This window comes from Babylonia areolata, chromosome 24, assembly GCF_041734735.1.
Source record: "Babylonia areolata isolate BAREFJ2019XMU chromosome 24, ASM4173473v1, whole genome shotgun sequence".
NCBI lineage: Eukaryota > Metazoa > Mollusca > Gastropoda > Neogastropoda > Buccinidae > Babylonia > Babylonia areolata.
Genome location: NC_134899.1, coordinates 49,777,311 through 49,803,058, shown reverse-complemented (window position 1 = coordinate 49,803,058; position 25,748 = coordinate 49,777,311). Strand labels below are relative to the sequence as shown.

Sequence of the window (25,748 nt, the reverse complement as noted above, 5' to 3'; positions counted from 1 at the left end):
GTCACCGCCTATTAAGCCCCCTACTGACAACAATAATGGCTTAGTCGCGGAGCCAGACTGAGTGAGCGTCCCTCCCTTTGCCAAGACTTTTCCAGTCCTGCAAATGGTTCTCTCAATTTTCAAAGACTTTTTTTCGGACTTCAGTGGCTATGAACCCTGATGCATGCATGTGTGTGTGTGTGTGTGTGTGTGTGTGTGTGTGTGTGTGTGTGTATGTTAAAGTGTACACATGTGTATGGATATGTGAGCAGCAAAGGGCTCGGATCAGATCATCTCCACGAAGCTGGCGGGGAACATGCCTTTCTTTCCATGCAGCTCGCCCCACTGCCACTCTGACCCTTCCGACACCATGGAGCCCAGCACGATCTCGTCGTTCACCTGGACACACAACACCATGGGAATGAACTACAGGAATGCACATGGGTGGAAGTGATCAACTGACGAATGTTTTTTTAAAAGGAAATTTTCTTCCTAAAATTACGTTTAAGTAACATACTTCCCGTGACCCACCTGTCCTGTGCAAACTACTACCCGCCTATGCAGATAAACGAAAAGTAGGTGACCTCCCTATTGCATCCCTGACTAGCGCCCTCTTTTTCCGGCAGCCATCTTGACTCCTGCTCCTGTGCTCTGCATACAACTAAGTGATCAATTGACAAATGTTTTTTTTAAAGTCAAATTCAACATATACACAGAAGAGTGAACAGGCAATGTAACATAGGAAGACAAGAAGAAAAAAGGTACCGCAAAAAACAAGAAGATTAGACACAGACAGACGGACAGACATTGAGACCATCAAAGGAAAATGAATAAGCACTCAGACTAAGAAAATGTACAGCATGATGGAGAGTACATTATTCAGACTCACATGCAATAAGAAAGAAATCAGAACCAAGTGTGTATGAAAATTGCAGCAAGTACTTAACAACATCACAGAGAAGGGAAGTAACAATCAGGAAAGAATGGTTCAGAATGTTTTTCAAAAGACAGTGTGAAACAACCAGTGAAATTTTGCGAAGGGGAATGACTTGACATCTTTTTAACACCAAAACTTTTGCAGTCTGGGTCAAAGGGTTGTCGAACACCTTTGACAGTCTCCACTCCATACCCACAAGGCATTCTGCCATGACTGGAAGACTGGGGGAGGGTGGGGGGCGGGGGGCATCTCTCCATGCACACACATTCACTGGCACACACATTCACATGCCAGAGTTTCTCTCACACACAACTGAAGCAGTGGCCTACTGATAATATACCACACTGGGATGTGAGCGTCAACTGGTTCAGTAGGAAGTGAGCGTCAACTGGTTCAGTAGTGTCAACTGGTTCAGTAGGAAGTGAGTGTCAACTGGTTCAGTAGGAAGTTAGGGTCAACTGGTTCAGCAGGAAGTGAGTATCAACTGGTTCAGCAGGAAGTGAGTGTCAACTGGTTCAGTAGGAAGTGAGTGTCAACTGGTTCAGTAATGTCAACTGGTTCAGCAGGAAGTGAGTGTCAACTGGTTCAGTAGGAAGTGAGTGCCAACTGGTTCAGTAGGAAGTGAGTGTCAACTGGTTCAGTAGGGAGTGTCAACTGGTTCAGTAGGAAGTGTCAACTGATTCAGCGTCAACTGGTTCAGTAGGAAGTGAGCGTCAACTGGTTCAACTGGTTCAGTAGGAAGTGAGCGTCAACTGGTTCAGTAGGAAGTGAGCGTCAACTGGTTCAGAAGGAAGTGAGCGTCAAATGGTTCAGTAGGAAGTGAGAGTCAACTGGTTCAGTAGGAAGGGAGCGTTAACTGGTTCAGTAGGAAGGGAGCGTCAACAGGTTCAGTGAGGAGCGTCAACTGGTTCAGTAGGAAGGGAGCGTTAACTGGTTCAGTAGGAAGGGAGCGTCAACTGGTTAAGTGAGGAGCGTCAACTGGTTCAGTAGGAAGGGAGCGTCAACTGGTTCAGTAGGAAGGGAGCATCAACTGGTTCAGTGAGGAGAGTCAACTGGTTCAGTAGAAAGGGAGCGTCAACTGGTTCAGTAGGAAGGGAGCGTCAACTGGTTCAGTAAGGAGCGTCAACTGGTTCAGTAGGAAGGGAGCATCAACTGGTTCAGTAGGAAGGGAGCGTCAACTGGTTCAGTAAGGAGCGTCAACTGGTTCAGTAGAAAGTGAGCATCAACTGGTTCAGCAGGAAGTGAACATCAACTCGTTCAAGTCCTGTACGGACCAGGATTTTTGCCTCCCTTCCTCAACAGACCTCAAGTAGTCAGTATTCTGAGTGCTAGTCTTTGGGATCAGATGATATAACTGGGTCCCATGTACTTAGGCGGAAACATTGAATAACCCAAGACAACAAAATGGTTGTCCCTGGCAAAATTCAGTAGAAAAATCCACTGTGACAATAAAACAAATTCATTTGCAGACTGGGAAAAAAGGGGGGTGGGGGTGGGGGGACAGGTGCTGCACTGTGGCAAGGTGCTCTCCTCAGGAACGGCCAACAAAATTTCATTCAATATCTGTTTTGACAAAAATGTAATTCAATACACATGCAGACATAAACATACACACACATACACATGTACACTGGCACACACAAGTATACAAACTCCAAAAATACTCTCTCTCTCTCTCTCTCTCTCTCTTTCTCTCTCTCCCTCTCTCTCTCACACACACACACACTCACACACACACACACACTCACGCACACACGTGTGCCCCCAGCCTAGCACTGACCTTAAAAGAGAGTTCGTTGTCAGCCTGCCCCTCAAAGTCGAAGAGAGCTTTGCCCATCACCAGTGCTGTGTGTGTGCTCAGCCCTGTGCCGTGGTCCTCTGGTACTGCTGCCTCAGTGCTCTCCCCTCCTGGCCCTGACACAATAATAATAGTCATCAATAATAATACAATCATAATAATAACACTGATATTATTAACGTTATATTGATATCAATGACGATAAAAATGATAATAAATACAATAATAATAAAAGAAAATTTTCTTCCTAAAATTACATTTATGTAACATACTTACCGTGACCCAACTGGTGCAGACTCCAGCAGGGGTCTCATTCCTGTCCTGTGCAAACTACTACCCGCCAATGCGGAAAAACTAAAGTAGCTACGGCCGATAACCTCCCGGAAGTAGGTTACCTCCCCTCTGCATCCCTGACTAGCGCCCTCTTTTTCTGGCAGCCATCTTGACTTCTGCTCCTGTACTCTGCATACGGCTAAGTTTGGTTTTTTTTTGGTATTTTCTGTCTGTCTGTTGATTCTTGGGAATTCTTGTTTTGTGTCAAACAATGTCTTCAATCAGGTCACATAATTTCATGGCTTGACTGGGCGATCGGGCTAAATCGATTCGTAGACACTCTGATATCAATAATGTTATACTGATATTAATGATGATAAAAATGATAATAAATACAATAATAACTTCTTTTTTTTTAAAGTAAAGTTTCTATTGCACTAACTTCGGTTGAGGAAGATTAGGACAGTGCAAGGAGAGAATTGGGCCCCACCTTCCAATGCCCTACACACAACTGATATGTATTCATTGCCCTGATGGCCCTAAAAAGGCTATGGGAGCTTTTTTTTTAATACAGAGCTTTGCAGTGACAAATCATAGTGCTTACACACCAGTCACTGATATGCATGCACAACTCTCGTCAAGAGGAATGAAAGATAAAACTTATACACGCATGGAAATAGAAAGCTAGAAAAAACATATTCTGGGAAGAGGTGGTGGCATGTGGCTAGTCAATAGAATAGAATAGAACATGTCTTTATTACCAAGTGTACCGGGGTCACAAGAAATATTGGGGGGATAGTACATAACAAGGTACGATCATAAATCGAAAATCATACACAAACACAGATACAGTAGAAATTAGGATACATACAAGTGCATATCAATATAAAAACTTGTGCATACTCACACATGCATGCACTGCACACACACACACACACACACACACACACGCACGCACCACACGCATGTTTGAACAGAAGCCGCATATTACATGTGGATGAGGTTGATGACTAGATCTTCAGGTAGATGGTTGTTGATTGTACAACCTACAGCACAAATCAATGCAGCGCAGCACACGATACAACATGGTTATATATATAGATATAAAAAAAGAGAGCTAAGATGCCAGTATTGAAATCCATATAATACAGAAATACTCCTTCCTGTGCAGTAACAAAAAATAGACATTTCCACGTATCACATTCTGCCTTACTCCTTAATCTGTGACACTTTCAGCTTCAAGGGGGTGTTAAAGCAGGCAGACTAATCCATTATTGCTTTCACCACATCTGCTGTATAAAAAAATGCTGTATTAAAAATTAAAAAAATTAAAAAATGGGAGTAGGTGCCTGACCATTAGTTTATAAGTGGATTGATGGCCTAGAAGTAACGCGTCAAAAGGGTTGTTCCTGGCAAAATTCTGTACAAAAATCCACTTTGATAGGAAAAACAAATAAAACTACATGCAGGAAAAAATTTTAAAAAATTTAAAAAAAGGATGGCGCTGTAGTGTAGCGACACGCTGTCCCTGGGGAGAGCAGCCCGAATTTCACACAGAGAAATCTGATGCGATAAAAAGAAATACAAATACAAATACATAAACCCAATGCGCTGGTCATGCTTTGAGAACCTACCCAGGTTTGTGCAAAATTGATTTAGACCAGAAAAAAATGTAAAAAACATCAATGACAAAGCAAAAAGCAGATCTCACCAGAGTCCATCTTGACGAAGCTGGAGGGGAACACCCCCTCCCTGTCCCCCAACCGACCCCTCAGCCACTCCTCCCCCATCTTCCCCACCACCAGGATTCGCTCCCCTTCCCTGAACTCCAGGTCCCCCTCCTGCATCTTGTCGAAGCTGAACAGTGCCGTGCCCCACTGCCCCGCCTGACGCCAACAGGAAAAACACACCACACAAAACTTTCATCAATACCGTTATTGTACATGACCATTCTAACCTTTACATGGAGTGATGGCCTAGAGGTAACGGCGTCAGCCCTGGAAGCGAGAGAATCTGAGCGCGCTGGTTCGAATCACACGGCTCAGCTGCCAATATTTTCTCCCCCTCTACTAGACTCTGAGTGGTAGTCTGGACACTAGTCATTCGAATGAGATGATATACTGAGGTCCCGTGTGCAGCATGTACTTAGCGCACATAAAAGAACCCACGGCAACAAAAGGGTTGTTACTGGCACAGTTCTGTACAAAAATCCACTTCAATAGGAAAAGCAAATAAAACTGCACACAGAAAATTTTATTTTTAAATGGGTGGCGCTGTAGTACAGCGATGTGCTCTCTGTGGGGAGAGCAGTCCGAATTTCACACAGAGAAATCTGTTGTGATAAAAAGAAATACAAATACTTCTTGAAAAGTGAAAGAGTTAAAACACAGAGTGACTTTTACACTTTTAAATAATACATTACTGAAAACTTCTTGCCTTGCCTTTAGTGTCACATTTTGCTTTCTATGCCACCCTTGCAGAAATAATGAAGACATTTTTGTCCACAGACATTTTTCACACTGACTGACAATATGCTGTCTCTCTTCCAGTGCTGCCAGGCTGACTTCTATAGTCAGCAGTACAGGTGTTGAAAACAGACGTCTGCTTCAATGTCTTCCTGAATTTTGCTGTGATCCAATCTACTGGTTCAGGTTTTTACTCAGACTCAGCAAATTCATTAAAAGTGAAGTAAAAAGTTAACGATACTAATACTAATACTGATAACAATACCACTACAACTGCTTAAAAAAATGATGATGATATTGATAATTAATATTCTTAATGATAATGGTAATGGTGAGAATGAGTTCAACAACAATAATGGTACTACTACTACTATTACTACTACTAATAATATGAATGATGGATACTTTTATAGTACCCTATCCAGAAAACTGCTCAGGAGCTGCAACACACATTTCATCAATACTGCAAAAATACACCAAAATGCTCCTAACAATCTGTACTAATGTATCTTTTCACTGGAATACATACCTACACACATACATACATACATACATCCAACCACACACTCACACATATTCACATATGCATACATACTTGCACACATACATACATGCTCACAAGCATACATACATCAAGTATATCACACAGGAGTATTTCATGTTTGGATGGGTTGGCCAACACCAAATGAACCAAATGCAAAGAGTGCAAAGAGAAAGACCTGTCGACAGACGATGGGGTGACACCAGCAACCTGGCTGAGGACCATGCATTATGGAGCGCTCCCACTGCCTCAAGCATCCATCTCGCTCTCAACAATCAGCTTCGGATCCACTCTGTTTACGCATACCCAGATTCAAAAACTCAACTGTCAGCCGCTGCTCTTTCTGTGTCTCTGTACCTTGCATTTGGAATGAACTTCCTCTTTCGCTTCGTCAGGTCTCCACACTCAGCTCTTTCAAGTCTGGCATTAAAACCCACCTCTTCCCAAGATAGCCTCCCTCTCCTACCTCTTCTTTGTCTTCAGTTTCTCAAGTTTAGAGTTATGCATGCGTGTGAATGACTGGTGTGAAAGTGCTTTGATTTGTCTCTGCACACGATTCAGTGCTATATAAATACTAATTATTATGATTATCATTATCATCATTATCATTATTATGAAAGTATGTCTCAGCCACAACCAACATGTTCAAGGCAAGCACTGACCGTGTCCTGCTGATTGGCGGCAGCAGCAGGGGCCTGTGACGGCTGTGACCCAGCGGCAGACACAGCGCTGTGAGAGGCGCCCTGAGGACCGTGCTGAGGGAGGTCATCAGGAACAACATCCACGAACGAAGCCGGGAAACTGCCCTCCCTCCCCCCGCTCTGTCCAAACAACCACTGCTTGTCCACCCGGCTGACAACGCAGATCTGGTCTCCTGCCTGCCCGGCAAAACGACATGGCTTGCATTTCACCTCAGACAGAGACTGAGACAAAGAATGAAATCATGACAGTCACGATAGCTGAAGGGTTAAACAGTTGCTTAAAGGTCCTGGGTTCAATCAGTATCGGTACCTCATGGATTAAGGGTGGACATTTTTCCATTCTCCTGGTCAAAAAATGTGCAAACCTCCAGCACTTTCACCCCTTCAAGTGTACACACATGCAAAAGGAAATTTTCTTCCTAAAATTACGTTTAACTAACATATTTACCATGACCCACTAGTGCAGACTCCGGCAGGGGTCTCATTCCTGTCCTGTGAAAACTACAACCCGCCTATGTGGAGAAAACGAAAGTAGCTACGGCCGATAACCTCCCGAAGTAGATTACCTCCCCTTTGCATCCCTGACTAGAGCCCTCTTTTTCCGGCAGCCATCTTCACTCCTCTCCCTGTGCTCTGCATACAGCTAAGTTTTTTTGGTATTTTCTGTCTGTCTATCGATTCTTTGGCGCTCTCGTTTTGTGTCCGATGATGAATCACAACAGGTCACAAAACTACTTGGCCTGATTGGGCGATCAAGCTCATATTAAGGCATGATCACAATTGACCGGTGGACACAGTGAAAGCTTAGAAAAATCGTGTTGACACTTACTTTCAAAAATTAAACTACAAAACTCATTTCATTACTCTTTAATAAGCCTTGAACACTATTAGATTATAAAATTTTCTCTGTACAATTATGGGGGCTCTCACTTCCCCCCATTTCAAGCGGGCAAAAGGCCTTACAGGCCTAAAGGCCTTCGTATTGACATGATATGATATGACACTGGGCCCTCTACCTTGGGCTCCATCTACAACACTACCCCTCCACCTTCACCACAGCCTCCGCTCCCTCAAAGATCATTTTGCATTAAAGATCCCATAATCCATATCAGAGGTTTTGGTGGGTTATGGAATCATGAACATACCCAGCATGCACACCCCTGAAAGCAGAGTATGGCTACCTGATGGCAGGGTAAAAACGTTGTCAATACATGTTGATATAGAACCAGCTGCAGTCCATGAATGCAATAAAATAATTAAAAAAATAAAATAAAAAAAAAGAAAGGATAAAAAAGAATGAAAGATCATGATTTAAAAAGTGAACTTGAATTCTGTGGATACTTTTTTTTTTCTCCTGTAAAAATTTAAAAAATCTATTGCTATCGTCATTTGTTTTCCAGTATGGTTATGCAATACACAGATATGAATTAATGAGTTTTCTTTTTTCACACATGGACTTTTTCAAAATTTCAAAAGTCTAGCATGCACAACTTATCAAATAAGGAACTCATGAATGTTAATCACTATATTTTGATAAGGCATATATATATATATATATACCAACTGCAAAGAACCTTGTATCACAACTTTATTTAAGAAATAATCTTTAATTTCTTTTTAAACCTTGTATAGGCCACACAATTCACATTTGGAAAATACACTATATTTTCATAAGGCAAATATTAACTGCAAAGAACCATCATATTATTACTTTATAATAGAAAATCAAAAAACAAAAACAAAAAAAAACCCACCTACAAACAAACAAAAAGAAATGTGTATTACAACACTGAAATAAGGAAAATACAATGTTTTAATTGGGCATATATACCCAATCCAAAGAACCATTGCATAACTTCTTTACTACAGAAAATACTTAAGCAAAAAGACCTTGTATTACCATATTCAAATAAGGAAAATGCCCACTTGCACCATTATTCTGGAAAAAAAAATCTTCAAAAATCTTTGTATCACTATATTCAAAGAAGTAATAATGGCTACTTCACAGAACTGGTGCATTTCATTCAGGAAAATTTGTACTTCAAAAAGAAACTGATAACAACATATCATCCAAAACACCCTTGGTGGCCAGTACCTTAAAGGACAGCTCTCCCTCCTGCCCACTGAAATCAAACAAGGCGACGGCTTCATGCCGCCCTTTCTCCGTCGCGCCCATCGTCACGTCGCCCCTCTCTTCGGGCAGGTCCTCGATGATCTCCACAAAGGCAGCAGGAAAGATCCCCACCTTCCTGTTCAGCTCCCCCCGCAGCCAGTCGTCTCCGCAGCGGGCGATCAACTGGATGACGTCGCCGTCTTCAAAGGCCAGGTCAGCGTCGTCTTCGCCCTCAAAGTCGAAGCGCGCCCGGCATCGCGGCCCCTGGAGCAGGTCCGGCTTTTCTTGGAGGGCGTCCTCGAACATGGTGTCGATGACATCGTCCAGCGCTGAAGGCGGCAGCTGGTGAAACATGGTGCAGAGGATTTATCACTGTTGGTGGTATGTCTGGTGTTAACTGATGGGTGGTTAGAGAATTTATTACTGTTGGTGGTATGACTGGTGTTAACTGATGGGTGGTTAGAGAATTTATCACTGTTGCTGGTATGACTGGTGTTAACAACTGATTGGTGATAAGAGAATTTATCACGGGCGTGACTAGAGAATTTATCACTGTTGCTGGTATGACTGGTGTTAACTGAGGGGTGATTAGAGAATTTATCACTGTTGCTGGTATGACTGGTGTTAACAACTGATGGGTGATTAGAGAATTTTCACTGTTGCTGGTATGACTAGTGTTAACTGATGGGTGATTAGAGAATTTATCACTGTTACTGGTATGACTGGTGTTAACAGCTGAGGGGTGATCAGCCTGATATCGCACCTTTGCGGCCAGCTGGGTTACATAAGCAAGCTGACCACAAACCATTATCATCATTATTGATACTTACACAGCCCCTACCTTCGGTAACAAAGTCATAAATGCTTTATTAGCACCGAGTTATTGTGCACTGTGGACTGCCTACCTGTGTAAAGCTGACTGACAGCTGCTTTTAGGCATTCATCATTCATGTCCTTTGTCATTCAGTCAGGCTTCAATTATACGTACACATATACAAGCATATATAAGAATGTAATGTTCTTTTTGCAGAATTTTGCCAAGGACAGCCTTTTTGTTACTGTAGGTTCTTTAACATAAGCTATATGCTTGCTCCACACGGGACTTTGGTTTATCATGTCATCCAAATGACGCAGCGTCGTATCAGGCCTGAACACACCATCAATACTGACCCTGCAGAACCCTGGGCAAAAAAAAAAAACCTGGCAAAGAAAATTACCAGTACTTACATATATCTCATATATCTAGGCCTATCAATCCTAATCATATTTTTGCACACGCACAAGCAAATGCACAAACACTTGCACATGCGCATACATTCATGCAAGCACACACATGCACACACGTGAGCACACACACTGGTTGATTCTGTAGAATCTGGGGAATCTGCGTGCACGCACATGCACACACACACACACACACACCACACATCTACACACAAACATGCACATACACATACATACCAACCCATTCACCCACACAAAATGACACATCCACAGCTACACACACACACACACACACACATCTACACAAATATGCACACTTGTGATCACACACACACAGAGAAACACACACACACACACACACAAACACACACACTCACACACGCACACACACACACACAGACTGAACAGACCTCGTCATGCAGGGGGTGGATGATGGTGACGAAGCTCTGTGGAAAGATTCCCTCCTTGTCCCCCACCTTCCCCTTCAGCCACTGTTCATCCACACGCTTCAACAACAGCACTGTGTCTCCTTCCTGCTCACACGTCATCATTATCATTACTTCTTCCATCATGGTCGTTTATGTGTATTGCTCACACGTCATCATTATCATCACTTCTTCCATCATGGTCGTTTATGTGTATTGCTCACACGTCATCATTATCATTACTTCTTCCATCATGGTCGTTTATGTGTATTGCTCACACGTCATCATTATCATTACTTCTTCCATCATTGTCGTTTATCTGTGTATTGCTCACACGTCATCATTATCATTACTTCTTCCATCATTGTCGTTTATCTGTGTACTGCTCACACGTCATCATTATCATTACTTCTTCCATCATTGTCGTTTATCTGTGTATTGCTCGCACGTCATCATTATCATTACTTCTTCCATCATTGTCGTTTATCTGTGTATTGCTCACACGTCATCATTATCATTACTTCTTCCATCATTGTCGTTTATCTGTGTACTGCTCGCACGTCATCATTATCATTACTTCTTCCATGATTGTCGTTTATCTGAGTACTGCTCACACGTCATCATTATCATTACTTCTTCCATGATTGTCGTTTATCTGTGTATTGCTCACATGTCATCATTATCATTACTTCTTCCATCATTGTCGTTTATGTGTATTGCTCATACATCATCATTATCATTACTTCTTCCATCATTGTCGTTTATCTGTGCATTGCTCGCACGTCATCATTATCATTACTTCTTCCATCATTGTCGTTTATCTGAGTACTGCTCACACGTCATCATTATCATTACTTCTTCCATATCTTTATGGTCCTGTTATATATCTTTGTGTATTGCTCACATGTCATCATTATCATTACTTCTTCCATCATTGTCGTTTATCTGTGTATTGCTCACACGTAATCATTTATCATTACTTCTTCCATCATTGTCGTTTATGTGTATTGCTCACACATCACCATTATCATTACTTATTCCATCATTGTCGTTTATCTGTTTAACGCTCACACGTCATCATTATCATTACTTCTTCCATCATTGTGTTTATCTGTGTATTGCTCACACGTCATCATTTTTCATTTATCATTACTTCTTCCATGATTGTCATTTATCCCACCCTCAACTAGGAAGCAAGATTGCACTGGTTCTTAGTGCTGCAGATTTGGGGGCTACTGGCCTTTGGGAACCATCCCAAACGCTGACTGTCCTAAAACCCTCTGGGCTGAGAGAGGGGATGTAACCTGGGCAAGAAGACACTCTCTGCTATAATCAGATTCTAGCCCAGATAGTCAGGACAGCAGTTGCCTCCTCTGCTGTTCTGATGGTCATTGCGGGACACGACTGACAACCATACATACATACCTTCTTAACAGTCTTCCATTATTGTCATTTATTTGTTCATTACCTTTTGATACCTTTTGCGCCTGTGGGACTCTGAACATCGGTAGGCGAGAGAGTGGGGAAGGGACTGCACAACTCCTCTTCATTAAAAAAAAAAGTCACCTGTACTGGTCAGGCAACCAGGCTAATGTCGGAATCTGGAGACGTTTTCCACTGCAACACCTGTGGGAAGTGCTGCGCATCCAGAATTGGCCTCTTCTCCAATATGAGGACACACACTGACAGATAAGCCTGCCTGCCTACTCATCCGTCGGTCCGACGGAAGACTCCATCACCATCATCACCTTTTGTTAAGTGTTAAAGGTTCCATAGTCTTGTATGGCCATCGGGGAAGTGAGTTCATATCTGCTGTGTCTAGGGCTTGGCAGAGGAAAACAGGGCCCAATTCCCTCCTTCAGCTGTTTTAACCTTTCCCAACCGAAGTCAGGTACTCACTGACACCTGGGTGGAGTGAGGAAAGCTGGAGTGAAGTGCCTTTCCCAAGGACACAACACCACGCTGAAAAACAGGCTTCAAACTCAGATCGCTGGTGAACACCGGGTCAGAAATCCAACACCTTACCAGCTCTGCCAGGCACTGCCTCCTTTCCTTCTACTCTGTCATTATCTATCATTATCCTGCCAGGCACCGCCTCCTTTCCTTCTACTCTGTCATTATCTATCATTATCCTGCCAGGCACCGCCTCCTTTCCTTCTACTCTATCATTATCTATCATTATCCTGTCAGGGCGTGCCTCCTTTCCTTCTACTCTATCATTATCTATCATTATCCTGCCAGGCACCGCCTCCTTTCCTTCTACTCTATCATTATCTATCATTATCCTGCCAGGGCGTGCCTCCTTTCCTTCTACTCTGTCATTATCTATCATTATCCTGCCAGGCACCGCCTCCTTTCCTTCTACTCTATCATTATCTATCATTATCCTGCCAGGGCGTGCCTCCTTTCCTTCTACTCTGTCATTATCTATCATTATCCTGCCAGGCACCGCCTCCTTTCCTTCTACTCTATCATTATCTATCATTATCCTGCCAGGCACCGCCTCCTTTCCTTCTACTCTGTCATTATCTATCATTATCCTGCCAGGCACCGCCTCCTTTCCTTCTACTCTGTCATTATCTATCATTATCCTGCCAGGCACCACCTCCTTTCCTTCTACTCTATCATTATCTATCATTATCCTGCCAGGCACCGCCTCCTTTCCTTCTACTCTGTCATTATCTATCATTATCCTGCCAGGCACCGCCTCCTTTCCTTCTACTCTGTCATTATCTATCATTATCCTGCCAGGCACCGCCTCCTTTCCTTCTACTCTATCACTATCTATCATTATCCTGCCAGGCACCGCCTCCTTTCCTTCTACTCTGTCATTATCTATCATTATCCTGCCAGGCACCGCCTCCTTTCCTTCTACTCTGTCATTATCTATCATTATCCTGCCAGGCACTGCCTCCTTTCCTTCTACTCTGTTATTATCTATCATTATCCTGCCAGGCACCGCCTCCTTTCCTTCTACTCTGTTATTATCTATCATTATCCTGCCAGGCACCGCCTCCTTTCCTTCTACTCTGTCATTATCTATCATTATCCTGCCAGGCACCGCCTCCTTTCCTTCTACTCTGTCATTATCTATCATTATCCTGCCAGGCACTGCTTCCTTTCCTTCTACTCTATCATTATCCTGCCAGGCACCGCCTCCTTTCCTTCTAGTCTGTCATTATCTATCATTATCCTGCCAGGCACTGCCTCCTTTCCTTCTACTCTATCATTATCCTGCCAGGCACCGCCTCCTTTCCTTCTACTCTATCATTATCTATCATTATCCGTCACAATTCATATTATTGTTTTCATCATCATCTATTTACCTTCCACTCTACCATTATCACAATTTCTTTTATTACTATTACCTTTTTCTATCATTATCTACTTTATACCTTGTTCTCTGCTATTACTCATCATTGTTTCTTCTATCGTTATTTATTCATTATCTTCTTTTATTACCACTGATTTATTATGTTCTGTTCTACCATCGTTTATGATTGTTTCCTTTACTGACATCTATTACAGTCTATTCTATTCTCTGTGTGTCTGTGTGTGTGTCTGAGTGTGTGTTGTTCAAGTTAACTGAAAGCGGACACTGAACATATCTCCACTGTTTCAGTCTACAAGGTTTTGTTCACCAACAAAATGCTCTTGGGTTCCGATAGTTTCACACAAAGGAAATTTTCTTCCTAAAATTATGTTCAAGTAACATACTTTCCGTGACCCACTGGTGCAGACTCCGGCAGGGGTCTGACTCCTGTCCTGTGCAAACTACTATCCGCCTATGCGGAGAAAACGAAAGTAGCTACGGCCGATAACCTCCCACAGTAGGTTACCTCCCCACTGCATCATTTTTAACCCCATAGTTGCTGCTGACAGAGTACACTCATCAGTGAAGGACTATCACCCGAGACACAACAAAGTTTACAGTTCAGCACGTTGGTCACCATTCTGTTCAGTCTTCTTCCTCTGGAGAATGCATCACTCTGTATTCAGCAGTATCAACCACACCACTGAAAAGTACACAAAAAGTAACAGCTGTGGTTCAGAATCAAGCCACACTAACCTCAGTCCACTAGGGTTAATCAAAGTGGAGTGATGGCCTAAAGGTAACGCGTCCGCCTAGGAAGCGAGCGAATCTAAGCGCACTGGTTTGAATTATGGCTCAGCCGCCAATATTTTCTCACCCTCCACCATTGGTGGTCTGGACGCTAGTCATTCGGATGAGACGATAAACCGAGGTCCATGTGCAGCATGCACTTAGCGCACGTAAAAGAACACACGGCAACAAAAGGGTTGTTCCTGGCAAAATTATGTAGAAAAATCCACTTTGATAGGAAAAACAAATAAAAAGAAAACTGCATGCAAGAAAAAATACAAAAAAAATGGGTGGCACTGTAGTGTAGTGACGCGCTTTCCCTGGGGAGAGCAGCCCGAATTTCACACAGAGAAATCTGTTGTGATAAAAAGAAATACAAAGACAAACCTTCTTTGGTAGGAGGAAGGAAAAAGGGACGTACCTCAAACGGAAGCTCATCAGGGTGGCGGGCAGGGTACGCATGCACTGCAATGGCGTGGGGCTCTGTCGCCATGTATCGGTACAGGGGGTGGTTGAGACCAGGACGCTTGGGGAGAGGGGGAGGGGCTGCAAGAAAAAAACACCACTCAGAAACCTGTCCTTGTTTGTCTTGCTTGTATTGCGTTGTATTTTTACCACAGTCTTGTATTATATTGTTCTTATTTGAATTTTCTTGTATTGCATTGTAATACTTTTTGCCACAACAATTTTATCTGTGTGACATTCAGGTGCTCTCCCCTGGTGAGTGTGTAACCACAACGCAATGTTGTCTGTTTAAATAAAACATTTTAAGCAAAAAAAAGAGAGAAAGAAATCTTTCTGCACATGTAACAATTAAAAAATAAAAATTAAAAAAAAGTGACAATGCACTGTGGCAATATGATCTCCACAGGAACAACCGCTCGAATTTCACATAAAGAAATTACCTGTTGTGACACTGACAGAAAAGAAAAGAAAAGAAAAAAAGAGAAAAATATAACAACAGAATAACTGCAGAGGAAACAATTTGGAACTTCAAATGAAGATTAATATGATTATAAAGCACCAACAAAATAATGAATTCAAGTTCTCCAAAGCATACTGGTTCGCAGAAGGTCCTTTTTAAAAAATTTTTTGACATGTTTTAAAAGTCCAAGACAGCTTCAAAACTGCACACGGATTCCATAATAGTTTTCCTTCATGTGAGTGTATGGCAAGATGTGGAGCCAATATAAAATTATTTTAATGATACCTTATATCTGAGTATTTTTAATATACATGGTTCATAAAACACACAGACACACACACACACATTTCCTAGAATTTTATACAAGATAGAAAGAAATAAGACTAAGAAAGAGACAGAATTTAAGAAAATACAGAGACAAAAACCCAAACCATGAGTGCACTCATGAGAGGGTTAAAGAGACAAAGAGTTATGCACACAGACACCATAACATATGCGAGCACACACACACACAAGCAAACCTGTGTGCACGTACACACACACACACATATGTGCATGCATGTGTGCACACATACCTGTGGTCTGTGGCTGTTTGGGTGGTGTGGGTCGGACAGGCTGTGGTCTGGAAGGCTTCTCCCTGTCAAAGAAACCGCAGGATTACAGTGACATCTCCTCACACCTCAACACAAAGGACATACATCCTTCGGACTGCTCTTGTTTCACAATAGATTATCAATTTTCTGCTGATTTTTTTTATCACACAATTTGCATCTTTAAATACTGAGCTATACATTTATCTGACTCATGACTGGCGTAACAGCCAAGTGGTTAGAGCACTGGTCTTTCAATCTGAGGGCCCTGGCTTTAAATCCCAGTCAAGGTGCCCAGTGGGGGTTTTGGGGGGAAATTTTCCCAATCTCTCAATTCAACAGATTTGCAGACCCGCTGGTCTCAAATGCACACTTTAAATACCCCATGATCCATGTATGCATTTGGCTGGTTATGGAAACAACACACCAAGCATGCCCATCCCAGGAAACTGTGCACTATGGCTGTATATTCGAGAAAACATGAGAGCTGCAGCCTACGGACACAGAAGAAGAAAAAGAAGAAGACTGTTATAATGTTCACTTACTGCCTAGGCTCCATGGTGCCAGAGGCTGCAGCTGGTGAAACAGTGGTGGTGGCCGACAGCGGTGGTTTGACAGGTGGCATCGACATGGGGCGTGGAGGGGGGCCTCCTGGCCGACCTGGCCTTCTGGCCACTGCTTCTGTATCATGGAATATGTCTGTTTATGTGTCACACACCTCTTCTTGAAAAGAACATTTTGATTCAGCATCACACATCATACCTATTTGTAAAGTTCCCCTCCCAGAGTTAAACCAACCCTTCCATAACAAATCGACTGTGATCCACTATTCCAGCCCCCTAGCCCGCCCCCCCACCCTTCCTCCACTGCCACCCACATACCTTCTTCACATGGACTGGGTTCTTTCCTGTGGACAGGAGGTGATGATTTAGGAGAGGAGGATGACATGGTTGCTCCCCCTTCCTCCCGACTCGGTGCCAACATGGCTGAAGCAGGTCGGGTGGATGGTCGTGGAGGGGCAGGGGAGGGGGGTCTGCCAGGGACTGCCCCTCCCCCTTCCTCCTCCTCATCTTTTGTCTTTCTGGCCACAGCAGATGCGGTGACTGCTGCTTCCTCCACACCTGGGGCCACGGCTTCTGAAGCTGGTCTGGCTGCAGGTCGGGGGGGTGCAGGGGTTGGAGGTTTGGGGGGTGCTGATGACTCCAAATCAGTTTTGCTCCTCTCAGATGGTGGAGAACTGTGTGGTTTTCCTGGACGTGGCGGTGGTGGCCGTGGCAGTGCGGGAGACGCGTGGAGAGGTGGGGGTGCTGTGCTGTGTCCGTCAGGCTCTGCTTCCTTTGCCTCGCTCTTTTCGGCTCCTGAGAGAGAGTCTTCTACAGCCTGGTGTTTTGGGGCAGTAGTCTCTTCCTTGGTGCTCTCCAGTGCTGGAGGCTTCTGTCTCTGATGCGGTAAGCCGATGATGGTGACAGGACGTTTGGGAGGAGCTGGGCGCCCTAGCACAGAGGTCTTGTTTTCTCCGTCACCTGGTGGTTCTGATTGAGGGCAGGGAACACTCTCCTTCTCGCTCCCTTTCTCTCGCAGCTGAACTTCTGATGCGTCCTCTGCACTGCTGGCTGAACTCTCAGTCTTGGGGGCTGGTTTGGAGGGTCGAATGATGGTTGGTCGTTTAGCTGCCACAGGTGGCTTGCTTTGTTCTGAAGACTCTGTCTTTGTTGATGAAGCCTCAAGAGAGTTTGCAGGTGTTTCTTCACTTCTTGGAGATTTAGGTTTGTCTGCAACCTGTGGCTTGGCTGGTGGTCCGCTTTGCTCTGAAGATTCTGCCTTAGTTGTCGAGGCCTCAGAAAGCTCTACAGGATTTTCTTCACTTCTTGGTGATTTAGGTTTGCCTGCAACCTGTGGCTTGGCTGATATACTAGGTTTGGGTTTGGGGGAAAGGAGAGGTGGTGATACATCTGTGTGATCGCTGCCTAGTTTGGGAGGAATAGGTGGTGCCTCTGATTCAGGTGAGTCTTCAGGAGCGATATGTTTCAGGCTAACACCAAATGGGTTTAAAGCTGCACTGTCAGAAGAGCCTGTGTCTGGGTGAGAATTCTGGGAATTTTTCGGTTTGCTAGGTTTGTTTACTTTGGCGTACAACGCCGAAATGTCATCTTCTTTTTGTGACTCATTGGCTGCCTCCACAGGTTTGTTCACTTTGGCGTACAACGCTGAAATGTCATCTTCTTTTTGTGACTCATTGCCTGCCTCCACAGTCTCTGTGGGTGATGATGTACTGTGCTGCTGAGCTGGTAAATCCATGGAGATCGCACTGACCGAGGTCCGTGCCTGAGCTTTCACTGAGTCCACATCCTCATAGCAGTGAGATGGTGCCAGGGGTGGGCTGGCAGTAGGGGGGGACTGGGGTGGGACAGAAGGCAGAGGACGGCCCAACATGGGCGAGGAGTGAGCGGAAGACTTGGGGCGTGACTTGGGAACTGGGGGAGGTGGACGTGAGGGCTGGCTATTGGAGGGCGAAGGCATTTTGGTGAAGGTGTCCGTGGTTTCCAGAGGTTCAGACACAGCATACAGACAGCCTTCAGCCACCGGCACTGTTCCCATGGCGACAGGAGGCCTGGATGGCACCAGAGGTGGGGGGAGTCCATCACCCCTTGTTGTGGGGCCTTGTGACCCGGAGACAGTGTCAACAACATGTGGGGGGGGAGGTTTTGATGGCACCACTTTCTGAGACAGTCTGGGACTTCCTCCAGGACTTGGAACAGTAGGAGGACCCCCGTGAGGTCTGGCAACCGGAAGTGGAGGCTTGGGTCTGCTGGGAGCTGTCAGAATCTTGTCCACGTCCATGTGTGGAGCAGGCTTTGTGCTCTGTTCGCTGACATCACTCTGGGGTACACTTCTTGGGCTGGGTACTGGTGAGGCACCAGGTGCAAGTTCCTCCTGCGGACACTCCCTGGGACTGGTCCTGGTTCTGGCAGCGGGCACAGGAGGTCCAGCGGTCCTGGTCTGTTCCTCCTCAGTGGGTTGCCAAGACTCTCCTTCACTGGAACTTTTAGGTACTGCAGCAACCATAGCCACTGGTCTGGAGGCTGGAAGAGGAGGTTTGGGACGTGGAGGCAGATGGCTTGTTCCCTCCTGTGGTTCATCTAGAAAGACAAATAAAATTCAAACTTTCAGTTTTTAAACAAAATGTTATGATCAACTGGTTGCTTGTGTTACATATCTAAGTACATGGTGCTGAGTATGCAACTGAAAATAATGTTCAAAATGACTGGAATGACACAGACACAAAGAACTAAAGGTGTCTCTGTACAGAGTGATACCCCTGAATGATATCTCTGCCAACACTCAACAGGAAGTCATGTAGACTTGCTCATTTTGTCTGAAACATTCTTTGGATCCAGGTACTGATCAGGATCACCAACAAAACCTGACTGACAGGACCTTGGCTTGAAGCTACCACTTCCAGAAAATTTCAGGAGAATCTTTCCCGCCTATTCCAGCAATTCTCCCGACAGGCAAACAAATAAACCAGGATGATGACATAACCCCACAGGCTGAGATAACAACTGAATTAAGGTGTTTTACACACACACACACACACACACACACACACACACACACATCTACACAGATAAGAGTAATGACTGAAACCATGATTATTTCCAGACATCAAAAACAAATTTCAGAACTGATGAACTTCAACGTCCCACATTCTGCAGAAAGTAGACAGACAGATAGACACCAATCTGATTCACACACACACCCTTGTTTTCTGGAGCAGTATCAATCATAGACTTGGGTCGTCGTGGTGGTGGGCGTATAATTGACACTCTTGTTGGTTTCTTCGGAGCAACGTGACCTTGACCTTCACCTTTACCCCCTCCATCTTCTGCTTCTTTCTCTGGTTCTGGCAATTCCTCCTCACCATGCTGACTGGACCGTGCCGGTTTGGGAGGGGGGAGGAAGTCCATCAGATCTCCTTGGGCTGACGGCCCTTCACCCACAATGGGAGATCGTTTCGGCAGAGGGGGTGGAGGGGATGGCGAGGAATTGACGAAGGGCTGCTCACCAGGGATGATGGTGGATTTGGGCCGGGCTGGTCGCAGGATGGTTGGGCGGGAGGGTTTCATTGGTGGTGGACCTGCACTCGGGGTCTCCTGTTGGTCATCATTAAGTGAGGGGGGTGTGGGTTTATCGGGGAAGGGTGGTGGGCGACCAGGTGGAGGGCCGGGTCTGGAGGAAGGTATGGGTGGTGGGGAATGGTTGGGGGGTGGTGTGGAGTGAGCTGCTGTGGTCGGGGTTGGTGGAGGACGACCTGGTATTGCTGGAAAAATGACAACACATTCACACACACACACACACACACACACACACACACAAAAGCATGTACATTTGAATGCACGCACAAGATACACACTCACACACATACACACATTCAAGTACACACATGCACACACATGCAAACACATAATAGTAAATCTCATCCTTTAACTAAGCATTAAGACACAACCATACATATTGTATTTGCACAAACATACGTACATATATACACACATGCATATATACACACACATGCGCAAATACACAAAAGTTCATTACAGCAAGTCTCATTAAAATAGTGTGTACATAATAAGTTTACACAATATACAAAAAGTGTCATTAATTTAGAGAATAAACATGCCTTTTTGTGTTTAAAAAATTCTAAATCACAGGAAGCAAAATGTTGAATGTTGAACAGCTATGTTTTAAACGACTATTTTGCCTCGCCCATCACAATTTATAATACTTTAGAATATATATTTCTCTTACGTCCTCTTTCAAATAGCAGGTTTACAGGCTGTTGGTTTGGTTGTTTTTTTTGTTTATTTGTTTGTTTGTTTTTTTATTCAAGTGTACCAACAAAGTGAGTTCATGTAATGACCCGATGTCTTTGTGACCCTGGTAAACTTTGACATTGGCGTTTTCTTGGTTACTTCAAGTGCTTAGGAACCAAATGTGACAGGCTGGTAGACCTGTATGAATGAAACCTCTGATGTCATCTGCTTTATGATGATATGGTAAGAAGAATGAGAGGCAAAATATAAAACCTTGACAAAGACAGTATTTTACATTCAGCCTTAATCAAAATTGTTGTCCCAAAAGAAATTCAAAACCAGAACTTAAAGGTCAATGTCACAACATGACACATATTGATAGGAAAAGTTTCCAAACACAAGAAAGAGGTCTTGAAGGAAACATTCTTCATCAAATTTAGTGCAATAAGTGGTCACAATGAAAACAAAATCCTTGAAAAGAAAAAGTTCAGAGGTCAAAGTTCAAGGTATCATACATGAGTCTCCTGTTTAAAAGATAGATTAAATCTTATACTTTTGAAATTGGTTTGTGTGATATTTGGATTCATTTTTGTCCTTTTTTTGTTTGACAAAAAAAAAAGAAAGAAAGGAAGAAAGAATGGATGAAAGAAAGAAATAAAGAAAGAAAGAAAAACTTGTGCATTTTGAGGGGCAGTTAGCCCAGACTGCAACTTGTCTTCACAACCAACTCACGTGGTGCTCCCCCATTACTTCTGGGTAGAGTCACAGCCTCCTCTTCCTTTGCACTGCTGCCTGCAGGCTTGGGGGGTGAAGGTTCTGATGCCTTCATCTCTCTGAAGCCTGCCTGACTCATTGGTCTGGCATCGACAATGGTGATTTCAGGACGTCTGCAAAAGTAAGCCACTGTGTAAGATGCGAAGACAGTTTCCTGATTGTGATCAGTCATGCAACAGACATGCACAGTTCTGTTTCTTTAAATTATATTCTTGTAATTTCTTAAGTCAAGATTTGGTCATTCTAGGAGAAAGGAAGCTGGTTACTCGGACACAAACACTCAGTGGCATGGCATGCGACACTCTGAAGCAGTCTTACTTTCGTACAGAACCCTGAGACTTGGATTTTGTGGAAGACGACTTTGCCAGACGATCAGGTGGCTTGTGAGAGACAGGGGTAGGGGCTGCTCCAGAGGGTCTCTGTGGGACAGGAGCTGGAACTGGCCCTGCTTAAATACAACAATGAATTGTAATAAGCTGACAAAATGAGCATCTAACATGCAAGTGTGTGTCAATAAATCTGTCTCTAAACATATTTCCACACAAGTAAAATGAAATACTTTGGATTCAGACCTTGTTATTTATGTTAAATATCTTCTCTTACATCAAAATGCCTCTGAACATCTAAGAATACATCACATGTATACATTCTCACAATCACATTACACATAACTATTTAAACTAAAGTTTTTTTTTCTAAAAAATGTGTTACCTTTTTCATCAACAAAAAATAATTCTCAAGATATTGTGCAAACTTAACAAAACACACACACACACACACACACACACACACATGCATATGTATGTATATATATATATATATATATATATATATATATATATATATATATATATATATACATTCCTTGGAATAAAGCACACACACACACACACACACACACACACACACACACACATATATATATATATATATGCATATGTATATACATACATATGCATTCCTTGGAATAAAGCAAACTGTTGCCAGTATCAATATGAGTTTGACCAGTCTGAAAGGAAAGTGATTACCCTTGCTTTTTTTTTACTTTTTTCTTTTTTTCTTTTAAATGATTTTCATTCAAGTATTACCAAGAACCAAAAAAACATTTGATGAATGATTAACATTAACCCCTAGGCTGCCTATATAATGAGATAACTCGTCATGGCAAGCATGTATGCTTCGCTGCCACAATGACGAGATAACTCGTCATCGAAATATTCTGACTTTTCCCTGGTATGCATTCACTTAGTTGACAAAAATAGTGGTAACTTTAGCCTGGGGAATCTTTCTAGATTCTATTCATAGCTAGAAACCCCATCTACGTCATGAAGCAGTCCTTTATTTGAACGTTTTGGTTGGGTCACTGTCCCAGTGTTTGCCTGACTTCTCTCCTCGCTCGCTCAACAAAATGTCGGACTGACGCCGTGCTCAAGACATGCGATCATGATAAACTAAATCAACCAAGATTTCTTCCTTTAGCTGATGCTCAGAAAGAATTGAAGCGTAAATTTGAAGGAGAAGACAGTGATGAACATTTATTGGACGATTTGATAGAAAATAAAGGGAGCAATCAAGAGAGTGGCCAAGTTGCGACTATCAGTGAGTGATGCTGGCTGTACAAATGTAAGCAGACGACAGAACATGATCGAATTATTAGCAGGTCACAGTGTGAGCGATATTCTTGGCACTCAGCCAATGCAGTCTGATGAGAACTGGATCAAGTGACCGTGTGAGAGGGGTGAAGAGGAGGGGGGTGGGGGGGGTGGAGACTGAGGGGGTGTGGCCTCACATTCATATTATCACTTGGAGAAGTCACAATGCACTGTGTATCTCTTAAAAAAAAAATATATATATATATATATATTGTGGTTGTTCTAGTATGATTTTGTGTTTGCAGATATCCATTTGTCCAGAAAATGATATTTTTGTGCAAATTACCTAATGTTTGTAATGAACAAGTTGAAAATGTGACAAAAAACAAAACACTGATTTCAAAACAACAGCATGTCACTAAGAATATGTAAAATGGGAAAACAGCATGTGTTTTGTATTCCTTATTCATTTACCTTCCAGAAAATATATACTTTTATGGGTCTTTCTCCAATAACAAAGAGCACAGAATTTTTGGAAAATTTATTCCCGTTTTTTGTGAAAAAAAAACCTGGCAAATAGATTTCACTTCAATTTTATTTTCCTGGCAGCGAAAGGGTTAATGACTGACAAACATTAACAATAACAAAGTCCTCTCAAAGACACAGTAATTACCTGCAACCCCAGCAGCAGGTGTAGGAACCCCAGGTGGAGGTCTGGCACCAGGAGGTGGGGGGGCTGGTCTGGTGGGGGCAGGTCGTGCAGGAACAGGGCCACGCCCATCTAGATGACAAGCATGATTCGTGGTTCACACACCTTCAAACTGACCACTCAATCATTGATGAATAGTTTCTTGAAATGGCATGTTGCTCAATTATTTCTCTGCAGGAAAAGCTGAGCTTGTGTTCACTTGAGACATCAGAAAGACTGGCTGCCTCCTTAACTCATCAGGCGCTGCCACTAGTGCCAGGATTTGAACATCACAAGAAATAAGATTTTAAGTATGATGCCCTGGCTACTTACTGACTCAGTTGTTGCACTTCATATGGGCATCCAAATGAAGTTAGTTCTATGCAAATCTAACAGCTTGTAATCATAGCCAGTCGTAAAATTGGTGATTTAATTAAAGAGTAAAGCAGCTATTGCATTAAATGTGGGCTACTGCACTTCATCTTCTTCTTCTTTCCATTACATGACCAAACATCGACTTGCCGATGACTCTGTCGTGGTTCATGCATTTTGGATATTTTCGTGTCTCCATAACTCAGCAAACACTAACATGGGTTACAGGATCTTTAAAGTGCGTATTTGATCTTCTGTGTGCATATACATATGAAGGGGGTTAAGGCACTAGCAGGTCTGTACATACGTTGACCTGGGAGATCGGAAAAATCTCCACCCTTTACCCACCAGGTGCCATTACTGTGATTTGAACCCAGGACCCTCAGATTGAAAGTCCAACGCTTAAACCACTCGGCTATTGCGCCCGTCACATAACTTAAGCATCCAATTAAGGTCAATTTAGATGAAACCTAACGATATAACAGCTTGTAAACTTGCATCAAAGCCAACAAGTCTAACTCTAATATTGGTGATATTTCAATAACTGAAGAGCTCTCCTCTCGGTCTCAGAATTGTTTATTTACTTTTTGTACTGGCATTTTTGACCATCTTTCACAGAAGGAAAAAGAACGCAAATAACAAAACACCCTGTCCTGTTTGAGGAAACATTTCTCCAACAATAGTAAAAACAAGGAAACAATAAAACAAAGACCTTGTGCCGGTCTGATGATGGTGGGTCGCTTTGGAGGAAGTGGGGCTCCTCCTCCTTCTGCTAGGACCTCGGCGGTTTCTGACATCTCTGCTGTCTCTTTTTCTCTCTCGCTTTTCAGTTCATCGGCACCAGTGGGTCTACAAAGAATGCCTGGAAATATTCATACTCTGCTAATTTTTCCCCCCCTAATGATTGTACGTTGAATCACACAGATCCACTCCTTTGTGATAGGGTGAGTGTCTTGTCAAACTTTATCCAACTGGGTGGTGGTTGTCATCGATAAGAAACCAGGAGAGTGGTGTCCCTTGCCACTTCCGGCATTATTCGACGAAACATGACTGGAAGGCGATTGGCAATGGAAGCCGCATTATGTCTAACAGTCTAAACGATCTAACCGACTTTGTCAAATCAGTCTGGTGAGTTGTGACTGTTTGTGTATAGTTTCACGTTTAGTTTATTTACAGCGCCGATATTTGTTTTCATTCTTCTTGGTTGTGGCATTGAACTGACCAACCTTGCTCATTAACATTCGCCGTTGGCAAGTGATGCAGCGTCTGCATTCATGGATTGTTTGGGAAAAACGAAATCGAAAATAATAACATCATGATTATTTTTAAACAGTTAAAAACAAAGGAAAAACCTCGAACGTGCATGTGCTTTCATAGACATTAGAAACTTGTATTTACTTCGAATTTGGTAGGTTTAGACAACGATTTTCAGCTCACC

The 25,748-nt window shown here is 43.2% G+C and overlaps 2 protein-coding genes across 3 annotated transcripts in view; one reads left to right on the top strand and one right to left on the bottom strand.

Annotated features, from left to right (window-relative positions):
• Positions 1-188: 188 nt before the first annotated feature.
• LOC143299243 (uncharacterized) lies at positions 189-25,279 on the bottom strand. 2 transcript variants are annotated; one of them, XM_076612453.1, is made up of 15 exons: positions 25,023-25,279; positions 23,924-24,031; positions 21,977-22,106; positions 21,617-21,771; positions 19,834-20,394; positions 16,955-19,213; positions 16,619-16,754; positions 16,059-16,120; positions 14,980-15,104; positions 10,442-10,564; positions 8,790-9,149; positions 6,656-6,871; positions 4,699-4,873; positions 2,697-2,830; positions 189-378 (listed from the first exon to the last, which is right to left on the bottom strand). In XM_076612453.1, exons 1-15 carry the CDS (start codon positions 25,105-25,107, stop codon positions 265-267), a joined length of 4,743 nt encoding a protein of 1,580 aa, XP_076468568.1. In that variant the 5' UTR covers positions 25,108-25,279; the 3' UTR covers positions 189-264. The 2 variants fall into 2 exon arrangements, with proteins under 2 accessions (XP_076468568.1, XP_076468569.1); XM_076612454.1 differs by having other exon boundaries at positions 21,977-22,103.
• Positions 25,280-25,340: 61 nt separating this feature from the next.
• The window catches only part of LOC143299242 (E3 ubiquitin-protein ligase HERC2-like), a 176,496-nt gene continuing 176,088 nt past the window's right edge, over positions 25,341-25,748 (top strand). The window contains 1 exon segment of the mRNA XM_076612452.1: positions 25,341-25,438. The gene's annotated coding sequence lies outside the window, so the exon portion shown is untranslated.

What these genes read in the sequence shown, in the direction of transcription:
- LOC143299243 (XM_076612453.1), bottom strand. Translation starts at nt 25,107, where the DNA reads ATGTCAGAAACCGCCGAGGTCCTAGCAGAAGGAGGAGGAGCCCCACTT. An exon ending in TCTCAGGGTTCTGTACGAAA is followed by an intron (nt 21,772 to 21,976) that starts GTAAGACTGCTT and finishes TTACTTTTGCAG; the next exon opens with ACGTCCTGAAATCACCATTG. An exon ending in AAGTAATGGGGGAGCACCAC is followed by an intron (nt 20,395 to 21,616) that starts GTGAGTTGGTTG and finishes TCATTTTTCCAG; the next exon opens with CAATACCAGGTCGTCCTCCA.